This window comes from Marmota monax, unplaced genomic scaffold (genome assembly GCF_021218885.2).
Source record: "Marmota monax isolate L192 unplaced genomic scaffold, Marmota_monax_Labrador192_F-V1.1 WCK01_AAM20220418_F8-fsc00051, whole genome shotgun sequence".
Taxonomy (NCBI): domain Eukaryota; kingdom Metazoa; phylum Chordata; class Mammalia; order Rodentia; family Sciuridae; genus Marmota; species Marmota monax.
Window position 1 is genome coordinate 2,633,873 of NW_026695202.1, and position 10,772 is coordinate 2,644,644.

At 42.1% G+C, this 10,772-nt stretch overlaps 1 protein-coding gene across 2 annotated transcripts; it reads right to left on the reverse strand.

The window, feature by feature from the left end:
* LOC124082972 (ubiquinol-cytochrome-c reductase complex assembly factor 6) lies at positions 1-4,001 on the reverse strand. Of its 2 annotated transcripts, none has more exons than XM_046429528.2 (3): positions 3,878-4,001; positions 3,377-3,494; positions 1-488 (listed from the first exon to the last, which is right to left on the reverse strand). In XM_046429528.2, exons 2-3 carry the CDS (start codon positions 3,482-3,484, stop codon positions 384-386), a joined length of 213 nt encoding a protein of 70 aa, XP_046285484.1. In that variant the 5' UTR covers positions 3,485-3,494; positions 3,878-4,001; the 3' UTR covers positions 1-383. The 2 variants fall into 2 exon arrangements, with proteins under 2 accessions (XP_046285484.1, XP_046285485.1); XM_046429529.2 differs by lacking the exon at positions 3,878-4,001 and adding an exon at positions 3,715-3,854.
* Positions 4,002-10,772: the final 6,771 nt, after the last annotated feature.

Here is a 10,772-nt window from a genome sequence, read left to right on the forward strand (position 1 = left end):
TTCATTGCCAATATCACTTTTATTATATTTACTTTATATTTCCCATTTTACCACTGCAGTGAAGCTTATTCAGAAAAACAAACCAGAATTATAATGGCAGGACACCCTGCCATTATAATTAAGGCATAATTATATTCAAGGCTCAGTATCTTCTAAACCATGTTCAAGAAGCTGATGATGTATACTTTGGCAGTTTACAATAGAGTCTGGTCAAATATAAAAATGTCACCATATCAGTCAATATTTACTGATAATATAGTACCTCTTTCTGAAGTTGGCATTGGTAGGTACTTAAGGACAAGTAGTTTGACTCAATAAATTAAAAAAATACATATTTAAGACATTATTCTCAGAGTTCTTAGCACAGTTGTATTTTGAAATTTCTATTGCTGAGAAATTTGAGGTTCATGCTTAATGCGCTCTCTCTCTTTCAGTCCCAAAAGCTCGGTTTTGAGTTCTCCAGGCTTTGGTGGAATATCAGGTATGGTCTACAAAACAAAACAGAAAACATAGATGCCAATGCTTTCTTAGACTGTCAATTCAACATGACTTGAAAGATTTTTAATGAGTAAAATCAAAAGTTCCCTGCTTGCTACTCAATAATAAAACTTTAAGAGAACCTCTGGTTCATTTAAATTTCTTTCTAGCCCTATATTTATGATTCTATCACCCTGGCAATATCTTAAATACTAAAGGAGTCACAGAGAAACAGTGTGTATCAATTTCAATTGATAAACTCAGTCTGAGTAAAACTTTCCATATTTGGAAATTCATTCCTGCAGTATTTACTGATTCTCCACCGTATACCTGGCCCAGGAAACAGCCATTAGGGATTAATTCATTTACTCAAAAATATTAAGTGACATTCTGTGCAATGCGTAAAACAAAGAACAAAAAATACATAGAATCCCTGTTTTGGAGAAAGGTCAAGAAAAGCATGAGAAGGTGACTATTTGTTTTGGTAATAACTATATTGAGATGTAATTTATATACCGCACATTCTCCCATTTAAAGTGCATAATTCAGGGCTTGGGTGTAGCTCAGTGTAGAGCACTTACCGATCATACGTGAAGCCCTGTGTTCAATCCCTAGCAACACACATGAAGTGTATAATTCAAAATAGTTTTTAGTGCAGTATATTTACAGAGTTGTGAGTCCATCACAATAAATTGGAGAACATTTTCATCGTCTTTAAACTCCTTAGCACCGACCCCAATTTACATTCCCACCAGTAGCGCACGTAGGTTCCGATGTCTCCACATCCTTGAAGACACCTGTTACTGTTCATTATAGTTATAGTGGTTATGAAGTGGTCTCTCATTGTGGTTTTGATTTGCATTTCTGTGATAGCTAATGATGTTGAACATCTTTTCATTTGCTTATTGGCTAAGAAGGTGACTTTTTTTTTTTTTTTTTTTTTTTTTTGTGTGTGTGTGTGTGTGGTGCTGGGGACTGAACTCAGGGCCTTGTGCATGCATGCAAGGCAAGCACTCTACCAACTGAGCTATATCCCCAGCCCCAAGAAGGTGACTGTTGAACAAAGACATGGAGGAAGAAGAGGTAAGCAGTCCTGCAGTTATCTGTTTCAGGAGGATGAAACCACAAATTCAGACGGCTTGAGGCAGGATGTGCTTTTATTTTGGACAAAAAGCAAGGATGTTAGAATAGCTACAAAGTGTTCAACACAGGAGGAGACAGGGCAGGGGGGAAAAGGGGAGACCCCAGTATAGTTTTCACTCAGATGGGAAAGTTTTTAAGAGTGACATGACCCCCCTCACACATCTGATAGAGCACTAATCTCTACGGTATATAAGAACTCAAAAAGCTAAATACCAAAAAAACAAATAACCCAATCAATAAATGGGCCAAGGACATGAACAGACACTTCTCAGAAAAGGATATTCAACAAATATATGAAAAAATGTTCATCATCTCTAGCAATTAGAGAAATGCAAATCAAAACTACTCTAAGATACCATCTGACTCCAGTCAGAATGGCAGCTATTATGAAGACAAACAACAATAAGTGTTGGCGAGGATGTGGGGAAAAGGCACACTCATACATTGCTGGGGGGACTGCAAATTGGTGCAGCCAATATGGAAAGCAGTATGGAGATTCCTTGGAAAACTGGGAATGGAACCACCATTTGACCCAGCTATCCCTCTCCTCAGTCTATACCCAAAGGACTTGAAAACAGCATATTACAGGGACACAGCCACATCAATGTTTATAGCAGCACAATTCACAATAGCTAAACTGTGGAACCAACCTAGATGCCCTTCAGTAGATGAATGGATTAAAAATGTGGCATATACACAAAATGGAATATTACTCAGCATTAAAAGAGAATACAATCATGGCATTTGCAGGTAAATGGATGGCGTTGGAGAAGATAATGCTAAATGAAGTTAGCCAATCCCAAAAACACAAATGGCGAATGTTTTCTCTGATATAAGGTGATTGACTCATAGTGTGGTACAGAGAGGGAGCATGGGAGGAATAGACGAATTATAGATAGGGCAGAGGGGTGAGAGGGAAAAGGAGGGAGCAGGGGATTAGCAATGATCGTGGAAAGTGATGGACATCACACTTCTCCCTCTTTTGTATGCCTATATTCACTGATTCTTCATTCTACAAAATTTTGCTGGTCATCAGCTACATTCCAAGCTCTCAAAAGAGAACCAGATGGACAGTTCCTTTGGAGAATTTACATTCTAGTGGAACAAGCAACGACAAGAAAACGGACAAAGGAATAAATAACTGCAAATTGCAACAAGTGCTCTATGGAAACAAAGGACGGAGTGGAATAGCACAGGACGAAAGAATCCTGTCATTGCTGGAGGGGATATTTAAGCAAAGATCTTCAGATTTTATTGTAGATGTTGTTATCGGGGATTGAACTCAGGAGCCTTTAATCACTGAGCCCCAGCCCCAGCCCACCTTTATAATTTAGAGACAGGGTCTCGCTGAGTTGCTTAGGGCCTCGCGATCCTCCTGCCTCAGCCTCCCAAGGGGCTGGTATGAGATCTAAGTTTGAAGGAAAAAGAAATCACGCCAAGATTTGAAAGAAAAGCATCAGAGAGGAAAAGAAGGCTCTGTGGTAGGGATAGGGTGGGTGCATTGGAGAAGGTGCATGGAAGTCAGTGTGGCTGCAACAGAGGGAACAGGGAGGAATGGCCTGTAGTGGTAGGAACCACATTGTGGACCACAACGTGACCTCACAGGCCGTGCACAGCTCTAGGGTCAGCCAGAAGCCATCACAGGGTTTTAGGTTTGGGGCAGGCGGGATCCCAGTTTCGCTTAAGGTCCTTTTTGCTGCTGTGAGGAGCATGGAGTGGTCCAGCAAGGGGGAAAGAGGGCCCCTCCGCCACTCACCAGGTCAGGCCGGTAGTACCTGTGCACCACTTCGGCCCCCGCGAACATGGCCAGGAGGCTAGCCGCGAACATTTTCAGGTAAGTGGTCATGGGCACGCCCGCGGGCATGGTCCGAGGGCTGCACGGGGAGGGGAGAGGCAGCGTTAGAAGGCCGTCGGCTCAGGACCACACCGTGCGGGCCGCGGCACCCGGGTTAGCGAGGAAACCAGCGGGACAGGGACGGTGCACGGAAGGGGCGGGGCCAAAACTCCCGGACTCTCTCCGTCCAGCGCCTCGGTCACAACACGAGGTCGCCCAGCGGACTAACACTCGTTCCAGGCCCAAACCCAGCCTTCAACCTTATCAACGAGAGGCGCTGGGCCAGCAGAACGCAAAGGCGGCGCTTGCACAGCAAGCGGAAGGCTGATACCAGGTAGCTTTCGCGCCCCGTCAGCCTCTAGAGGGGGAAATGCAGACCGCACACCCCACTCCCCTGAGGACACGCCCCGGCAGAGACTTTACCGCGAATTGCTTAGGCGCGGGGCAGCCAAGCCGAGTGAGGGCGGAAGTGCGTCCTGGAGCCGGAGCTGACCTCAGGCTGTCAGGACCTAAAGTGTAGTGGGTGCCCTGCCGGACGAGAAAGTGAGGGCACTGCGGGCGCCTGCGCACTTGCATGGTTCCGGCGGAAGTTGGGGGAGAACTAGTGTCCTGTATCTTAACTTCCACACCTTTCCTAGCCCGGTCTCCTAGTGCCGCATCGCGGATGTAGAAGTTGGATTTCCCCGGCTTATGTGGTGTCTCAGGTCCTTTCGCATAAGGGGAATTGCGCGCTTTTACTACTTTTAAGGAGGGTTGGAGTTTCACGCACTGAGCGATCGCGTGTTCTTACGTAAGGTCCCTGCGGAGTTAAAGGCGCTCACGGTCCATGTTTCTGGTCCTTTAATAGCTGAGATAGAGCCACGCCCAGACAACTGTTGGGAAATGGGAAACCTGAAGTCCATGTTACCCGATCCATGCATTTCAAAATTGTTGTGTGGACTGATTTTTGTCAACCAAAATGCGCGAGAATGAATTCTGCAGGATTAAGGTGTGTATAACATGAATTGTGACTCACGCACGCATTTATTTATTTATTTATTTATTTATTTGGTACTGGAGATTGAACGCGGGGGCACTCGGCAACTAAGCCACATCCCCAGCCCCATTTTGTATTTTATTTAGAGACAGGGTCTCACTGAGTTGCTTAGCCCCTCGCTTTTGCTGAGGCTCCTGCCCCAGCCTCCAGAGCCACTGAGATTACAGGTGTGCACCACCGGCGCGCGGCTGATACACTCATTTATTTTTAAACAATATTATGGAGGTGTATTTTCGGTATCAGTTATTTTAAACGATACTATTGTTGCGGTTTGCCACGTATACATACATGAAGCCGTTCCAACAATCCACATAAACATCCATCACCCTCAAAAGCTTGTTCCCATCCTCTCCGGAGGTTGAAGCAGGATCGCCAGTTCAAAGCCATCTTTAGCGAGGCCCTAAGCAATTCAGACCCTGTGACTAAAATATATATATATATATATATATATATATATATATATACACACATAGGCTGACCATGTAGCTTAATGGTTCAATGCCCGGTACCCCAAAAAAAAAAAAAAAAAAGTTTCTTGACTCTTTCTTATCCCTCCCTATGATACCGCGAGTTATTGGTGAGGAGTTCTGTTTCCTCACATGCTGAAGTTTGAACATTAGAGAAGCCCAGAGGCAAGCATATAAAGCAGGGTTTGTTTTAAAAGGGTAACATAGACTTCTGAGAGGGAGAAGGGGGCTATGGCTAGTATCCTGGTATCCCAAGAAGCAAGGTGTTCTGCCCTTTTTATGTCTTAAACATCCTTTGTTCTCTGGCCCTTTCCCCTTATCCCTCTCCTTCCTGCCTATGTGACTAGGCCCAGGAAATGCTGCACAGTGGGGTGGCCAAAAAGGTGGAAAACAGGTGGGCTGAAAGGGGAAGTGCAAGACAGAGCAGCCCAGGACACATTAATTAACAAGCTATGACTCCCTGTAGAGAGGGGCAATGCCTGAGACAGGTTACCCTGTGCAACAGGCTGGAGCAGGGGCATGTTTTTGATAAGGGTGGAGGTAGAGCTCTGAAATAATTAACATTTCAATCCTTCAGAGGACAGTCTCGAACTTGCTGGACTCACTCAAAATTGGCCTCCATGATCCAACCTGACTCTATTTGCCTATCAGTACTGACTGCCTGTCTAATTCTGGCTTCACCTGTGCCACACTGCTTCATTCTCTGATCAGCTTTCTGTCACCAGATTGGTTTGCACCTTCTAGAATAGTATATAAATGGAATCAAACAGCATACACTATTTTTTTATCTGCCTTATTTCAGTCAGCAGGGTTGAGACTCTTCCACGTTGTTGTATATGTCAGTAGTTCCTTCCTTTTTATTGCTGAGGGTATTTATACAATTGGTGTAAATATACTCAGCAATATTGGACCTTTTGGTTTCCAGTTATTCGGTTAATAGAAATGAGCCAGGGCAAATGACAGGTAGCTGATTATCAAAAAAAGGACATGGATAGATAGCCTTCCTCATCCATCCTTGCTAACACCTCCAGCAGAGGGGAAGGATCCACTTTCCAAAACAAGTGATTACCCTCTGGGCAGCTGTTTTCCTGCTTTTGGTCACAGCAGGCAAGGTAAGAGAAGAGGGCTTGAAAAACAGAAACCTAAAATCTATAAAGGGGCAAGACACACTCCCTCCCATAGGCATCAGCTCTGAGTCCCTAGTTCTCTCCCTTGGGGTCTACTCTCTCTCTCTCCCTCCCTGCCATCCCCCACCCTTCTTTGTTCTGTATTTTAAATAAGATTTGCTTTCTATGTTTGCCTCAGTGTTTCTCAGGTGTTTAATCCTCAACACTAGGGGAACAAGGACCTGAGCCTGATTTTCAAGACTGGTCTCAGAAATAAAGCTGCTATGAACAGTAAAGTATATGAGGAAGACTTGTAAACTTTTGCTTCCATTTCTTTTAGATTCTTACCTAAGAAAAGAATGACTGGCATAATATATATATATGCCTTGTGCATCTTTCTTGGATCTAATATGAATGGTGTATTTTCTAATTGTTGTTAATATATAGAATACAAGTGATTTTTCTTATGTTAATGCTTTATCTTGCAGTCTTGCTAATTGTACTTATTAATTATATTACTTTTTTTGTAGAATCCTAGAATCCGTAGTATTTTCTACATAAACCATTATGAGAACTATGAATACAGTATTTTTAAAATATTTTTTAGTTCTCAATGGACCTTTATTTATTTATGTGCAGGGCTGAGAATTGAATCCAGTACCTCACACATGCTAGGTAAGCACTCCACTACTGAACCACAACCCCAACCCTGAATATAGTATTTTTTATAGATGTAATTTATCAATCTTGAGGAAGTTCCCCAGCAAGTTTCCTCTTTTTCTAGCCTGATGAAATTTGTTTTTATTAGAAATGAATGTTTATCAAATGCTGAATCTGCATCTATGCAGATTATTACCCTTTTTATAGTTTATTAATGATGAATTATACAGATTTTTTCAAATGTTAAACCAATCTTGTATTATTCATATAAATTCTACTTGGTTATGATCTTTTTTGTACATTGATTCAGTTTTCTAAATTTTGTTCAGAATTTTACATTTATTTTCATGACAGATATTGGTCTTAGATTTTTCTTTTTCTCTTTTCTTTTTGGTACTGAGGATTGAAACCAGAAGTGCTTAACCACTGAGCGACATCTTCAGACATTTTTTTTTTTTTTTTGTGGTGCTGGGGATTGAACCCAGGGCCTGGTGCATGCAAGGCAAGAACTCTACCAACTGAGCTACATCCCCAGAGCTACATCCCCCTAGACCTTTTTTATATTTCTAGAGACAGGTTCTTGGGGCGCTGCTTAAGGCCTTGCTAAGTCGCTGAAGCTGGCTTTGAACTCAAGGTTCTCCTTCCTCAGCCTCCCAAGATGCTGCTGGTGGGATTACAAGTGTGCACCACCACACCAGGCCTGTAGTTTTATTGTTGTTGTTGTTTTATAGTATTTTCTTCTACTTTTGGTAACAGAGTAACGTTGGCCTAGTCACATGAATTGGAAAATATTCCTTCCTCTTCAGTATTCTGCAAGAACTTGACAGGATTGGTTTATTTCTTCCCTGAATGTCTGATGTACTTCACTAGTGAGTCCAGATGAGCCTGGAGTTTTCTTTGGGGGAAGATTTTTCTGTTTTATTTTGGTTTGGTTTTGGAGCACCAAGGATTGAACCCATGGGTGCTTATTTGCTGAGCCACATCCCCAGCCCTTTGCATTTTTTATTTTAAGACAGTCTTGCTAAGTTGCTCAGGGACTCACTAAGTTGCTGAGGCTGACTTTGAACTTGAGATCCTCTTGCCTCCTCCTAGGCTGCTGGGATTACAGGCATGTGCCACTGTGCCCAGCTCTCCCTTATGCTTAATTCATGTACAGTTTGTAATTTTATCACTTCATCTTTATATCATCTTTTTTTGTTGTTGTTGTTAAAGCCTGGGTAGAGGTTTATCAATTTTATTGATTTTTCTCAAAGTTCAAGCTTTGGTGGCACTGATTTTTTTCCTCTATTGTTATTTCTATTTCACTGGTTTACACTCAATATTTATTATTTCCTTTATTTTGCTTATTTGGGTTTAATTTTATCTTAGTTCTTTCATTTCTTAAGGAAAAAGCTGAAGTTGTTGATGATTTAAGGAATTTCTTTTATTCTAATACTAGCATTTATTGTTCTAAAGGCATGCTCACTATTTACAGATCAGCTTTTTTGCTTTGAAAATCCTTTGGCTAGGTGTCCTTCTGCTTCCTCAAACTCTCTGCTGAAGCTCACAGGAATCGCCTAAAGGGTACACTCTGGAGCCAGAAAGCCCTGGCAATAATCTTGACTCAACACTTAGTAGCTGTAGTATGTATGTATGTATGTATCTATCTATCCATCCATATATATATATACACCTTTATTTATTCATATGTGGTGCTGAGGATAGAACCCTTTTTGTAAAGTACAGATTATAACAATAGCTAACTGTGATGATTAATTTTATGTGTCAGTTTGGTTGGACCATGACACCCCATGTATGGTCAAACATGGGATATTTCTGTGAGGTTTCTTTTAGATGAGTTTAACATTTAAAAGGGTACACTTTGAAAAAAGCAAATTGCCCTCCCTCCATAATGTGGGTTGGCTTTATCCAATCAGTTGAAGGCATGAACAGAACAAAACACTGTACTCCCTGGAGCAGGAGGGAAATCTTCAGTAGGAAACCTATGGATCGGAACTGCATAATGGATAGAATATTCACATCTTCCCCCCAAAAAATCAAATGTTAAAACCTAATCACCAATATCAGTATTAGGTGAGGTCTTTGGGAGGTGAATAGATCAAGAAGGCAGAGCCCTTGTAAAAATGAAATAAAATTAAATTAAACTAAAAATTTAAAAGCCCAGAGAGCTGCTTCTTCTATTCATCAATGTAAGAACAAAGCCAAAATTTACCATCTCTGAACCAGAAAGTGGGCCCTTCCCATAACCTGAATCTATCTACCGGAGCCTGGATCTTGGATTTCTCAACCTCTGGAATGATGAGAAATAAATTTCTTTTTTTTCAGTTGTAGATGGACACAATATCTTTATTTATTTATTTTTATGTGGTGCTGAGGATGGAACCCCCCACACGTGAGAGGCAGGCGCTCTGCCACTAAGCTACAGCCCCAGCCCAAGAAATAAATTTCTGTTGTTTCTGCTTCCTCAAACTCTCTGCTGAAGCTCACAGGAATCGCCTAAAGGGTACACTCTGGAGCCAGAAAGCCACTCGGTTTATGGTGTTTTGTTATGGTAGCCCAGATGGACTACGATATAACAATATTTGGCTCATAGGGTTCTCCTGAGGTTTAAGGCAATTAATACAAGCAAAACACTTAGAGCAGTCCATGTACTTACTGTACACATTAAACAGACAGTAAACATTACCTGTTGAAGTCATCACCATTATTATTCTGACATAACTGCTTAACTGCTGTTTTTTTTTTTTAATTTAAATATTTTGTTTTTGTTGGGCACAATACCTTTATTTTATTTTTATGTGGTGCTGAGGATTGAACTCAGTGCCCTACACATGCTAGGCATGCGTTCTACCACTGAGCCGCAACCTCTGCCTCATAACTGCTGGGGTTTTTTTGGGTTTTTTTAAATGCCTTTATTTCATTTGTTATTTTTTTTATGTGGTGCTGGGGATCGAACCCAGTGCCTCACACATGCTAGGCAAGTGCTCTGCCACTGAGCTACAACTCCAGCCCCGATAACTGCTGTTTTTAATACCCATTCTCCTTGTTGCTGTGAGTGTATTCAGTAGGGATACAGGAACCCACCTGTGGATGAAAACCTGCAGTTTGAAAATCCCATCCAGTAGCAAATCTTGTCAATAAGATGTAACTGACAGGTGTAACATTAGCCAAGGAGAAAAAAGCCCAGTAGATTTCTGAAAGGGAGAACAGGCATTCCAAGAGAGAAAGGCAGACAAAGCAAGGTGAGCTGGCCTGCAGTTTGTTGAAAGTTTCTGAAGTCCAGGCTTATTGGGTAGAGAGGACAGTACCTTCTTTCAGGCTTTCTGAAGCCTTGATGGACCAGGCTCACAAGCAGAGGAAGCTTGTCCTCCATGCTCTGATTCCGGTGGGTAAGAGAGAGGCACTCATGGGACAGAAGCCACTAGGCTGCAATTGCTTCACTCTTCAGGATCAATGTCTTGCTTCCCAGAAATTCCTCCCATAAACATCATTTTGCATACAGGACTGAGCAAAGGCCCCTGGTCTTAAATGGACCTGGCAGAAGGCTGGGATTGTAGCTTAGTGGTAGAGCACTTGCCTAGCATGTGTGAGGCACTGGGTTCAATCCTCAGCACCACATAAAAATAAATAAAATAAAGGTATTGTGTCCATATACAACTAAAAAAGATATTTTTAAAATCCAAAGTCTTTTTTTAATATTTTTTAGTTACCAATGGATTTTTCACTTTGTTTATTCATTTGTGGTGCTGAGGATCCAACCTGGGCCTCACACATCCACACATCCGAGGCAAGGGTTCTACCACTGAGCCACAACCCCAGTCCCTACAACTAAAAAAAAAAAAAAAGAATGGATCTGGCATGACCCAGCTTTTCTTGGCTCCTAGAAGCTTCTGCCAAGCCCAATGTGAAGGATATGGAAAATAAGTCCAAGGACATTCTCCCTAAGCTTTTGTCATTTAAAATCCCAGGCCCTGGAGGGGCTGGGGTTGTGACTCAGCAGTAGACCACTACACAGCCACAGCGCTCTGGGTCTGAGGCTCAGCACCACA

Coding starts and splice junctions, on each gene's coding strand:
- LOC124082972 (XM_046429528.2), bottom strand. CDS start 3,484: ATGCCCGCGGGCGTGCCCATGACCACTTACCTGAAAATGTTCGCGGCT. Junction 489..3,376: donor GGTACTACCGGCCTGACCTG/GTGAGTGGCGGA, acceptor TTTGTTTTGTAG/ACCATACCTGATATTCCACC.